Raw genomic sequence first — 13,765 nt, 5'->3', positions numbered from 1 at the left:
TATGCACATATATATATATATATATGTGTATATATGTGTATATATATGTATATATATGTATGTATATATACATACACATATATATATATATATATACACATATATACATATATATACGTATATATATATATACACATATATACATATATACGTATATATATATATATATATATATATATATATATATATATATATATATATATATATATATATATATATATATATATATATATATATATATATATATCTACACATATACAGGCCAATAGGAGACGGATGAAAAAGCGTGTTCAACCAGCCTAACCTGCATGTTTTGGGGATTTTGGGGGAAAACACATGCAAGCCCAGGGAGAAAATACAAACAATGTTCCCTCTAAACTGTGCGCGTGCGCAATTGCGCACGACTCTCGTCTTCTCTGCGCACAGCAAATCATATGGAGCACACAAAATAAAATCCCATTTTTTTTAGCTGTGAGGCCGACGCGCGAACCACTCATCTGCCGGGCCGCCCATTCATAGATATTAATCATTACATTTTATTATTACTAAATCATTTATGTGTAGTAGACATCCACCTGCTTATGGCAGGTGTGATACTGGTGTGTGCCCATAGTGAGCGATGATGATGTTGCACACACCGGTACTCAGTGTGCTCAGGGAGGTTGTCTTTCTGCCCAGACAAACAAAAAATTAGAGGGAACATTGCATAAAAACTCTCTCTCTCTCTACGCCACCGATTCAGGGTGTCCTCTGCTTGGTACCCGTAGTTAGCTGGGATAGGCTCCAGCACCTCTCACAACTTGTGAGGATAAGCGGTTCAGAAAAGGAATGTATGAAATGGATTTGGACCTAGATACAGGGAAAACGGCAGACCAAATTGGACTAATGTAAGGTTTAATGAAAAATAAAGGCACGACCAGGCAAGGAAAACACACCAAAACTTACAACGGGAAAACACTGGGGGAAGTCCCACACCAACATAACATGACGTAACTCAAACATAGCCTTCAACAATACTCCGGCTATGGTTGACTGAGGCATGGGGTTGAAATACACCGACAGGGGTTGACAAGACAATTCAAAAAACTTGGGTAACACGGGGGATGGCAAGCAGGAGTGACGCAGCCGGTGAAACTAATCGGTAATCACATGAACAGGACACATACAAGAGAAAACGCCCAAACCAAAAAACACCCACAGTAATTACATACTTCAATTTGTGAAATATGTATTGTTATATTAGACTATAGTACGAAGTAGGTTTGGCCTGATGGCCCTAAGTCTGAAATAGGAAACTACCTCACTAAATATAACTGAATTTTGATGTATTTTGTCCTATGCACCAATAGTAGTGTCTCTGCATGACCAAAATTCCCCTGGTTAGCTTTCATTCATGGATGCATACTGTAGAGGCGTATTGTTTGTCCTGTTTTGATTGTCCTTGATTTAATAATATAATGTTTCACATTTCATGAGCATGATGCCACCTAAGGAGTGGTTACTTTGTTTCCATTATATTGTATTGTGTGAATTTGGCCCGGAAAAGTGCCAAGAAAACAATACTCATGCAGTGTCTATCTTTAGAAGAGAATGCCAACTCTGTTTTTCAGATGTTCATTTCCAGAAAAAAGGAAGAAAGGACCAAAAATGCAATAAACTTGTTTTTCTCCAAACGTACACCATCCCTGACTGTTAACTCATCCATTTATATCAAGCACTAGAATCTCATTTCAACCACATCATGACACCGTCATCAGATTTGAAACAACAACAATCACACTTCATTTGACACTGAGTGCTTTAGTCCCCAAAGTCATGCGTCACTCAGTGGACTGATACACTATATGTACACCACAGACAAAAGTTAGCAAATGAAACCTGAGCTTTTCAGGCACCTTTCTATTGCTCTGGTGACAGCAGTAGTTTCTATTGTCTCAAAGGTGTGTGTGTGTGTGTGTGTGTGTGTGTGTGTGTGTGTGTGTGTGTGTGTGTGTGTGTGTGTGTGTGTGTGTCAGGGACCTGTGTTACACAGGAGACCTGTACCGTAGCCAGAAGCTCCACCCACGGAGAGAATTAACTCAGGTATCACTTGAAAATTGGAAAATGTTATTTAAATCAAATTTGATATTTAACAGATCAGCTCCCCTATTAAACATTGTTATTCTTTTCCTCTTCCTGGCACAATATATTTAAATAATATTTCTTTCACACGGGTCTACCTATTGGTTGAGGGTGTGTCATTACTGGTGAGAAGCAGGTTGAGCTGGTTGTTCCTTGCCTGAACGCTCACTCCTCTAGCCAGGTGAGAACCGAATCATTCAGGTCTATCACTCGGCGAAAACATTTCTTGCTTGAGTTCCTGCTCTTCTCCGACATAGCCTGAGAATAAGGTAAGGGTTGACTGTAGAAGGCTTATTTGTCAGTCTTGTTTGTTGAACTGAATTTTAAAACACTGCATATACATATTATTCTTGCATGTAGTACATAAACATAAAGCACAATGCAGTGGGATCATTACCTGAGTTTTTTTTAAATACTTGTTATTTTTGTATTGGCAATTTAAAAAAGGTAATTTTTGGATGTACACTAAGCTTGGCAAGGTATTGAATGAAGTTTTAATTCTGTCACAGTTAGAAATGTGTAGTAGTATTTGGAATTGAGGGAATAGATTTAGAAAAAATGTGATATTGCGGGAAAAATCTATTGTTGTACTTACGGTATATGTTTTATATTGTGCAGATATATTTATTATGTTTGTGAGTGTAGATTCTAAAAGAAAAAAGTGATTAAGTGGGAGGCTGAATTACATGTGTGCCTCACATTTCTGAGGTTCTTGACTCGAATCTCAACTACGGCCTTTCCCATTTTACACTAAACAATATAATGGGTTGCAGTGTGAGTGGTACTTCCTGGTGACATACAGGTATATATAAGTGCTTGGTTAGGTAACTGACTGATATAACCGATATTTTAAATACTTAGTATGGTCGGCATGGTGACAGTTTGGCTGTCACCTAGTGCGGGCGTGAGAAACAGGGGATGCAGTAAATCGTACTGTTATATAGTGTTGTACTCAAAATGATTTCATTAATAAGACCAAAATAAAGTGCAAACAAGAACAGGAAACACAAAAATACAAAACTGAATCAAAGAGCGAGGGAATCAAAACATAGCTGGGAGGCACACCTAACACTGACGTGACATTGACAAGAAATGAAGAAACAAAAGGGAATTAAATACACAGACATGGGGAACAGGTGGGCGACACACAAGGCAACATAGACACAGGGGAGGTGACAACAAGTGAAATCAATGGACAATGACAACGACAAGTACAGAGGGAAAAAACCAAGACTAATGCATCTCAACACACAAAAAAAGCAATAAACCTGGTCAACCATTGGTTACTACATCCTCCTCACAGTTCTGAGATCAAGGGTTCAATCCCAAGTTCCAGCCCTCCTTGTATGGAGTTTGCATGTTCTATCCACGCTTGTGTGCTAGAAAAATATAATAGAATAATTGATTACTGGACAGAATTAAAACCTTATCCACATTAGAGGGGGTTTACCAAGTCAAGGTAGCGGTGTAGCAATAGTTGAAATACCACATGATATTGAGGTACATTATTGTAAGGCGTAAACATCTTAGTTATTTAGGAAATGCACTTAGGGACTTCTTTTCTTTCTTTTTCTGTGCCACACTGGGCAATGGCCTATGCCCTGCCTTGGGCTCGCTACATGAACTGCCATTCTGGGTCAAAGGGGTTCCATCAAAATAGCCAGAAGTAGAGTTGGGAAAGGCATTAGCTCACCCTCTACTCTTAAAAGGACCATAGTGCTATAGGTGGATCCGGTAGATGGATGGAAAAAATGATTACGCACAAGCCCACAACGTCAACCAAATCCCCATGGTGACAACAAAAGGCCATTCGCTTTTGAAACCAGTTCTAACTGGAATAATTGCGTTTTATCACACCAAAGACCTATTTGATCACCACTTTCCTCTGAAATTCTCCAGATCTTTGACATTGTTTTCAAAGCATTGTATTTTCTATAAAAACCGGAAAATTTGCAATGCTGGGACTCCAATTTGCATAGCCTCTGATGTCCTGTTTTACTTGATTATTTGAACTTATCAGTGGTCTACAAAAATAGAGCTGCAGGAGTTGTACTGACAGGTGCAGCATGCTTACATTGAGATTCTGTTTATGTGACTGCAAATTCATGACAGAGAGATTTTATATACTACACTAGAAGAGTCCTGCGGGGTTAAACATCTTTTCATCAGATAGCCCACTAAGTGCCATGGTCAAAGGCAAACTATACAGCAGAGGGTTGTAGCATGCTTAGGGCTATGTAATTCACGGCTGGTGAAAAGAACAGGTGGAGATTTAAATGTGTCTTCACATAATAGTAGACTTTCAAATAAAGATTCATTTCACCTTTGATTCTCAAAACGTGATATTTTGAAGTGTTAGATACATATATCAGGAACTTCACAAAGCTGTTTTGAAAATGGAATGCAGTCACACCCAATACCTTGGTGAGACATAAAAGGGAAACAATGTCAGGGTAATGATTACTCATAGGGTTTTATTTGTATAAACCTTAATCACAAACGAGTCTCAGATGGCTTAAATGGCCGACTTGCCACAAAAATCTGCATTAGCCTGTCCAGACTTCCCATCTGATCAAGAAAAAGCATTGCAAAAACTGTACATTTGCAAAAAGAATTGTGGAAGCCAATTGCAGAGTTGGCTAGCGATTAGTCGCTGGTTGCAAATTTTCTTTTTTAACTTAGCTAACCAGCAGCCCGATGGAAGAGTGGTTAGCACCTCCGCCCTCCAGTTCTTAGATTGAGGGCTCAATTTCAGCTCCCCATAGTTGGCTGGGATAGGATTCAGCAACCAGCCACAACTCAGGTGAGGATAAGAAGGACAGAAAAGGAATGAACTTGGTCAACCTCTTGAAATACAACATCTTGTTTGCATTTGGGTCCCACTTTGCGTCTTTGGCAAAATCAGTTGGGAAAGGCAGAAAATTGGTATTTGGGTGTGTGGACTGGTTTAAAGGGTGCAATGTAACAACCATCTTACCAGAAGCTAAATGGGATTTTTTAGATATGCTATTGAACGTGATTAAATTGAATATATCTTCTGCGTATTTCATGTGTTGCATTTTAGGTGAATCTTAGCTGCTTGATTGTGCTTTGAGGAACCATTAGCTGACCACTGCTTGCAATTTAGAGATGTGAAGAAAGTAGGCGAACTCATAAAATAAATCAATTTGTATTACTATCTATCTCGGCAACAAACTGCATGCTGCATTTTTGTGCTTCTCTAAGTATGCGATTTCATAAAAAATGCATTTAAACAAACAATAGTTCCCAAAGACAAACACAGTTTAATGTTTTGAAGACTTATAACAGAAATTATGTCTTGGATAATAGCACTTATACTGTTTTTCGGAGGGTGAAAGAAGCCGTGGATTTATTTCTTTTTTCTCCCTATTTGGTTGACATTGTCTATTGTGTGTTTAAGGGGGATACCAGAAGGAAGAAATGGAACGACATTTTATTGTCACAATACTCCTGCTGCTATTGGTTCATGCATTTAACTTGGTATTGCTCCAAAACGCAACGGATCCTGCAATAAGCACGTTTGATCAAAGCTGGTTGCGTCAGCAAAACCTTGTTACGGAAGAGCAGGGAGTAAATGGACAGGAAGGTGATGTGTCTGGTATGGAAACAAACAATTTAAGCACCTTATTAAATATTGAAGATGACAACATGGACAGTGATGAGAAGAGTGGAAACAATACGTCAGAGGATCCAGAGGTTGCCATAACTACCATGCCTTCCACAGCTCAAAATGCCACAACAGTACAACTTGAAGAGTCAGATGAGAAGACAAACGTTTCAAACCCAGAATTAAATCAAATCAACATTACCAAAAATGACATTGTGTTAAACAATTCAACCACACCTCCCGCCACTCCAGATGTTGATCTGTTGGATCAAAACTCAAGCATAGCCCCCAATCCTTCCAATGACACACATGCAGGTAACATCACCACTTTGGCAGCAGAGATTCCGGATTCAAATGAAAACACGACAACAACAACAACAATAACAACAACAACAACAGAAAACTCAACAACAACAACAGCAAACTCAACCTCAACGTCCTGGAATCATACAGAGTCAACCAATGGAACAGAATTAAACAACATAACTATTCCGACAACAGCAGCACCAACGGACATTAGCATAACAGCTACAACATCCTCATCACCAAACCTGTTATCTCTCGAAACCACCAACGTGGCAACCATTGCTCCTAAAACACCTGCAGGCAACTTGACAGATAAACAGGCATCTTCAGGGAGCAGCTCAGAGAGAGGTATAGTTCCATGTTTACCTTCCAAAGTATCCTAGTTTGTTAATTAGATAAACCCTTAAATGATTCTGCTTTGTTTTGGAAATGCATACAGTTTAGAATAATGATCATAAAGGATCAAAAGTTAACATTGAATTAAACTGTCCACTTCACTTGCAATTCTTCATTCAGACCAATGTCCCGAGGAACACGGCTATTTTGCCACATGAAATGTCCAAAACTAACTGCATGTAAGGTCACTAATATAAATATGACCCTAGATCGAAAAGGGGAAAAAGGCCCACTTGTGGGTTTATGTGTGGCATAAGGAGACAGTTTTATTATTTGGATTTTATAATAGACTGAAACAGGAATGGGGGAATTTTCCGGTAAGATAATCTTCAAAAGATCATTTTTAGGTTAGTATTTTGACAGAAACACAAAATCTTTTGAAAATTAATGATACACTAGAGTTCACCATTGTTTTTTGTTGTTGTGATCCCTGACCCCTCCTCACTTCACTGACCAAGATCAATTTAGATTTCCACAGGCTGAGGACAAACAACCCTTCTTTCTGATGAAAAAATAGCATGGGGTTAGGTTTCAGGTTTGTACGTTGTCTAAAGGGTTCTTTTATAACCTTGTACCCAATAGGTACAATGAAACACTGTTTTAGGTGGAAAAAAGGGCTGAATAAAAGGGCAGGAGTGAAAGATATCCACCATGTCTTGACAGCTAATAAATATAAAACTACATTCAAATTTCTTTACATAATGTTATAAACGACTGTAGAAAAATCCCAGAACTAAGAGTATTTGCTGAAATTTAATCGTTAAAACATCACAGAGCTGTGAATAAATATTTATGCCTTAGGAATTCAAACTCCGTAATTGTCCAACAATAACCGGCAACTTCTCCCACTTCTTTGAACCTTGCAGTTTATAGAGCAATGCGATAGATTTCTGGATTTTTAATGGTTGATGAACTGCATTTCTTCTAGTGTGTAAATTGCCAAATACAAAGTGTAAATTTGAGGCTTATTGTTCAGTTCGGGTAATATATAAACAAAAAAAAAAATGCTGTGCGAAGTCTATCTCTTTTTCTGGAATCCTTTTTGGAATCTGTTTTGCTTCCACATCCTCAAGAGTGTAAATTGTTGCTTGTATATATCTAGTCTGCGATTAGCTGGAAATCAAACACAGGTGTACACGCCTCCTGCCCATATTTGGCGAGGATATGCTCCAGGATCTCTTTCAGACCCTTGTGAACATATGCGACACAGAAGATGAATAGACAATCGACTTATCCCCTCAGGGGATCAATATTAATAAGAAAACTTACGATAACACAACTCAATATTTCCACTTGAAAAATGTGGCGAGGAAAAAAAATTAAAGCAGCAAATGAGACAATTTTCATTATTTTCCCGTGTGAATTAATTTTTAAAATGAGAACTTTATTGTAGGAAGGGAGGGACCGTCAGACAGATATATTATTTACATATACGTATATTAATTCATTTCCGAACTGCTTATCCTCACATGGGTCGTGGGGGGTGCTGTAGGCTATCCAGGGTGACTATGGGCACCAGGCAGGGGACACCTTGAATTGGAGGCCAGCCAATCGCAGGGCACAAGGAGACGGACAACCATACACACTCACACTCGTAGTTAGGGGCAATTTAAAGCGTTCAATATTATATATATATATATTTATATATCTGCCTCTGTGTGTATGCTTTGAGTTACTGGCGACAAGTTTAGGGAGTAGTCCACCTCTTACTCAAAGTCAGCTGACAACATTGAACAGGATAGCCGGTGTTGCGAATGAATGAATTATTCTCAGCTAATTTTAAATTCATATAATACAATAAAATGGTTTTTACCTCACATTGGCACAGTCGACATTGTAACGATTCCCACTCGTGAACTATGATTGTTAATAGTTGTTTGTCTCTCTCTCTGTGCAATTGGCTTGCGAGCAGTTTTGGATGCTGTAAGCCCCAAGTTGCCTGAGATGGGTCTCCTGTACACCCCATGACATTGACAAGGATAGGCAGTCTTCAAAATTGATGGATGAATGAATGAACAGACAATTCAAAAGGATGCTAACGTGTGCTTGTTTTAGAGCGGTAAGCCAAGTAAGAGTTTGATCATTTCAAAAATATAGGCTCAAGGTCATTGCGGCTATCTGTTATTGAATTTTATTCAAAGCATAATCATTCAATCATTTTCCGCACCGCTTATACTCAAAAGGGTGCTGGAGCCTATCCTTGCCAATGATGGGCACCAGGAGCGAAGACGCTCTAAATTGGTGACCAGCCGGGCACAAGGAGGCGGACAACAAATTCACTTTCATTCACACTCATACCTTATGGCAATTTAGACTGTTCAACCAGCCTACCCTTCATGTTTTTTGGCATGTGGGAGAAGACTGGAGAATTGGGAGAAAACCCACGCTAGTCCGGGGAGAACATTCAAAGCATGTTTCAGACAAATTAATTTTCTTACCTCCTTTCTAACTCAATATTCCCTGTCTTGCAATGCAGGTTTGGCTTCTGAGACCAGCAAGAACAAACGGAATGAAGCGTGGGGGGCTGTTTTGGGAACAGCCATAGTTGTGTCCATTGTAGGACTGGCGACATACATCATCTTGAAAAGGAGACACATGAAAGGTTTCTCACACAGGAAACTGGTTGAGGAGTTCCCCCCTGACCCAGGTAAGATAAAAAGTTCTTTATTGTCACCGAGGGAAAAAATCAGGTGTCAAGGCAGTAGCGATCACACACAGAATGTTATTAATAATAATAAACCTCAGGAAAGAGCAATACGAGTGTCAGGTTTGCCATTAAACATCCAAAAAAACATTCCTAAATAAAAAGGAAAGACACGCTTCTGGATTTTCACTTGCAACCGCATTCTCCCCTTTGTTTTCTCTTATCCATTTTTATTACATTCAGAGGCCCTGATTACATGGACGTCCTTATTCTAAATGGAGGGGTGGATTACACAATTGGGACACCAAAAAAGGCACACAGACTACAAGACGCCTCGGCACATCTCGTTTTGAATAAGGATAAACAAAAGAAACGTCCTTCATTGGTGGCAAGAAATGAAATTATGGCGACTCAGTCTAAAGCAAGAATGTGTTCAAATATAGACAAAGCTCATACTAAATGTAGCATATGTATGATAAATGATTATGATGTGGACATAACTCCAACAGCGTGGCAATATTTCTCCCCTGTGTCTTTTTGTAAGATAAATTAGCAGTGGGCTTTTGTTTTTGTTATGATAATTCATTCATTCATTCATTCATTTTCCTTACCAGTGCAGGGAGTCTATCCCAGCAAGCTATGAGCGTTTGGTGAGGCACACCCTAAATTGGTTGCCAGCCTTATGCACAAAGTAAAACAAATTAGCTAATAAAACTCCACATTGAATTTCCTGGTTATAGACTAAACTGCCATTGTACAGGCTAATGGTGGGAGGCAAGAGTATGTTAGCTGGTCGTAGCACAATAAGCTTTGTAATAGACTTAATCGGATAAGTGTCTAACAATGGGAAATAGCACATGTTCACAACAAAACTATAAATTATAAACACCATTTATAATTTAGGCTTGCACTCTTTAGAAAGATGTCCTCATTACAGTTTAATGGTATTCTTAAACTAGAGTGAAAAATACACACACGTACACCTGTAAGACGCTCCCATCAGCATTAAAATGGGAGGAGGATGTACCACAGTAAATTTGCAATTTAGAAAAATTCTTGCCATTCACTTACACGAAAAAGGTCACTTATCTACTAGCATTACTTTCTAACCTTCTGGTTCAAATCCACGAAATATGAATACACAGAATGGAAAATATCGCAGTAAATTCATGCGGTACTAGAATAGAAATAGCTGACTTACAATATTTTCTCAAGGTACCCACATTTAAAGAAATCCAGTGCAAGGCTTTTGAAGACTTTTCAAAGGCCACTTTAATCAAATTAAAATCTTTATTTGGAAAAAATTCATTTAAGAATCCACAACCCTGACATGGAATAGCAGTGTTGAAAATGAATGAATAATTTTTAAATTATGGTTCCCCCATGTTTTCTGTCTTTAAAATCTTCACATTTGTAATTTATAAAAGGAACATGGTTCAGAAGAGCAAGTTTAGTTCAGTGATAATCTAATGGATGAACTCATTTAGTCCCAACTAGAGAACTTGTTGCTTGCAAAGTATAAAGCGCTGTTTATGCCATTTTACCATCATTACCAATGAACTCAATCAGGGACACACGGAGTTCAGTTTGAACGATTCAATTGTATGATTTTGTTCCTCCCACATGAGCTTTCTTTATAATTCATTTTTCTTCCCTTTGAGTGTTAGTTTTTATTACATTATTTGAAGAGGGGTCTTCTCTGTGTTAAGTAAAAACATTCACTAAAAATGCAATTGACTCGATAAGTGATATCTTCATAGTATAGTTACAATTAGTAGTAGTAGTAGTTGTTGTTTTAGTGCGCCAAATTCTGCAAACCTTTTTTTCAAAATATTTCTTTTTCTAGTTCTCCGATTGGATAACAGCGAACCCCTGGATCTGAACTTTCGCCATTCAGCTCACTACAACCTCGGAGTAAGAGATGTCGACATTCAAATGGACAACATTTCAGGGCGGCAGACAAAGTAGAAGAACAAACTGATCACTGTACAGACTCGGGGGAATTTGAAAAGGAGTAATGTGAATGACATTGCCAAATTATCTTTTTGTCAGCAACATTTTAGATCAACAGTACGCCACCATGAACTTTACTTAAGCTTGAATGTTTTTTTTTTTAATCTAAAAATCATTTGTCATGTTTATGTACACATTTCTAAAATTAATCCAACCAAAATCCCATAACAATAGAAAAAAACCCACATTTTTTTTTGTTGAGTGAAGACTCCAAATCCTAACTTGACCTAATAAAAAACAAATGTTGGCGTTTTAATAACATAAAATAAACCTGGAAAATTGCTGCTTCAACAGTGTAGAATGAGAACTCAACATGAACTTTCATTATATGATAAATAGGAAAACTGAAAAACGTTCAACTGTTGTTTACTGCCGTACGCAGAATCTAAGACCAGAAATGAGTGACAATTATATGCATTCACAGAGTTTTTGGTATTCACGAAGAAGATATAAATTTGGTTTTATGATAGCTGTGGCATTATTATCATTTCAAACCTACTAAATCCCATGACCTCTACGTGTCCAAACAGAGATATCATTTTTTTATTCAGTGGTGAGGGGCACCTCAGAGAGTTACGCTCCATTCACCTGCAGCATGACAAGCAGACAATGCACAGTAGATTAAACTTTTTTCAATTTCATTGTTATTCTTGTCACTAGCTTTCTATGACTCTTAGTGACAACCTTCAGCAACTATTTCTAATCTCAATGTATTTTGCTAAGATGGGAAGAATAATGGCTATTTTTAGTAGTGTTTTGGCCCGTTGAACAACATTTTATATTTGTAAATAAACAAATGCAATCATAATGTCACATTTTCTATTTTTTTTCCAAGATAGACTTGCACTCGATGAAGGTTTCCTGATTTTGATTGATATGCATCAGTGCTTGGTTAGAAGACCGAGCCAAAATTCAAACAATGCACATGGGCTCACCACCTGTGAGAGGGCCCAAATAGATCGGGTGTGTCGACAGTTGGGGGGCAGCCATTGGTCAGCCAATCATTCATATTGTTGATGGATTCCGAAATATTGAATACAATAATTTTGCAGCAATTAAAATGAGTGGCCACACATTTTCGTTCCGTTACCTTTTTCAACATACCCAAAGGGATCGACATTTCTACAGCCCACAGTGGCACTGATATTTGTTCCTCTGCTAAAGCCTGACTCCGGATTCATCCAATAGCAAGGAAGGACGTACCAACAACTGGCCATTTTTTTTCTTTAAACTACAAGCCTGACTCACTCTACCCATTGCTCACGATCGACCCATAGTAATGGGCACCTCTGAATTACAAGGACAAAACAAAAGAATTTATTGATTCTTACTCATTGTACTTGTATAGCAAATGGCTGCGATTGGTTGGCAACTGATTTGAGCTGTACCGTTACCTGGTGCCCATGCTTAGCTGAGATAGCATCCAGCACCCCTGCGACGCTCATTAGGATAAGCAGCTCAAAAGATGGATAACCAATAGTAAATGGGCTAGTAATTAAACTGACATTAATCTCCTCCACGCCTAATTTTTAAGTATTTCCACAATGTCACTGTATTCAGGAACTATTCGTGTATACAATCCAGTGCAGCTTCTTTCTCCAACCTAATTTTGAGCCACAAAGAAGCTCGGCAGTATAGAATGAACAAGGGTTACAAGTTTCAAAAGTCAATTAAATGGCACCAAATCCCCGCAAAGTTCACTTGAGTCTTGGGACAGATTTATTTTCTCTTCTAGCTGCAAATGGAATAGAACTAAATGATTTCTATCTAAAATGAGGCTGTTTAATTATTTTTAATGTCTATATTCAATTAATATATATTAACAACATCTAGCAAATTATTTCAACAAAGGGAAATACAGTTTACAACATATACTTCTTTTAATTAAATGAATCAACAGTGCAGTCATTTCTAATGTAACGATATCAGTATTGCAAAGGGTCCTGATGTGGCACTAATACCATTATCAGTATCGGGAATGCTAACAAATAACCTGCCTTTACCGGTGTTCTGACGAGTTGAGTTTTTTTTTAATGATTAATAATTGATCTATCGCACACATTCCACACAGACATTTCAATGAATTTATGTATTAAAAAAAAAAACCTTGATAACACTTTGCGATAGTGGCCATCCGCATCCTCAGTAGCGTTTCGGAGTTTACTCATATGAGGGCAGCTGCTGACAGGGTCTGCCTGGATGTCATAACCGCAAAAATGGCCCAGGAAAACCAAGTAAAAATTGAACTTCTTGAAATTAACCTTAGCGTGTTAAGTAGTGCCCTTGATAGGAAGTTAAAAAATACAATGAAGAACTTGCAATTTCCTCCAGAGATATTGAAAAACACAATACAGGATACAAGCTTCCTCGTGACCAATGTAAAGTCAAGTTGCATGAAAATATCAGTATTAAGATGCATATACAGCAAAGGCATAAGTGCCTCACACTGTGGTGCTCAAATTAAACTCGGAGAGTCCAGGCATCATCCTCTCGAGCGGTCTTGTCATGACCCTTCTAGGTCGTGTTTTGATGCCCATATCATGCTATCACATTCCCGTGTTTAGTCTAGGCGACACCATACTCACCTTAGCTTTTATTGCCGCAAACAACTCCTAAAAATAACACATCCATGCATTCTTCCCCATACAGATATGTTC

At 38.1% G+C, this 13,765-nt stretch overlaps 1 protein-coding gene across 2 annotated transcripts; it reads left to right on the top strand.

Annotated features, from left to right (window-relative positions):
* The first annotated feature begins 2,241 nt into the window (after positions 1-2,241).
* On the top strand, positions 2,242-11,916 carry LOC144070644 (uncharacterized). 2 transcript variants are annotated; one of them, XM_077595018.1, is made up of 4 exons: positions 2,242-2,390; positions 5,543-6,403; positions 8,928-9,098; positions 10,942-11,916. In XM_077595018.1, the coding sequence occupies exons 2-4, from the start codon at positions 5,563-5,565 to the stop codon at positions 11,061-11,063; spliced, it is 1,134 nt and encodes a 377-aa protein (XP_077451144.1). In that variant the 5' UTR covers positions 2,242-2,390; positions 5,543-5,562; the 3' UTR covers positions 11,064-11,916. The 2 variants fall into 2 exon arrangements, with proteins under 2 accessions (XP_077451144.1, XP_077451146.1); XM_077595020.1 differs by having other exon boundaries at positions 2,250-2,302.
* Positions 11,917-13,765: the final 1,849 nt, after the last annotated feature.

The sequence above is a fragment of the Stigmatopora argus genome, chromosome 2 (assembly GCF_051989625.1).
Source record: "Stigmatopora argus isolate UIUO_Sarg chromosome 2, RoL_Sarg_1.0, whole genome shotgun sequence".
Taxonomy (NCBI): domain Eukaryota; kingdom Metazoa; phylum Chordata; class Actinopteri; order Syngnathiformes; family Syngnathidae; genus Stigmatopora; species Stigmatopora argus.
This window is presented reverse-complemented; position numbering and strand designations above follow the sequence as displayed.

What these genes read in the sequence shown, in the direction of transcription:
- LOC144070644 (XM_077595018.1), top strand. Translation starts at nt 5,563, where the DNA reads ATGGAACGACATTTTATTGTCACAATACTCCTGCTGCTATTGGTTCAT. An exon ending in AGGGAGCAGCTCAGAGAGAG is followed by an intron (nt 6,404 to 8,927) that starts GTATAGTTCCAT and finishes CTTGCAATGCAG; the next exon opens with GTTTGGCTTCTGAGACCAGC. An exon ending in GGAGTTCCCCCCTGACCCAG is followed by an intron (nt 9,099 to 10,941) that starts GTAAGATAAAAA and finishes TTCTTTTTCTAG; the next exon opens with TTCTCCGATTGGATAACAGC.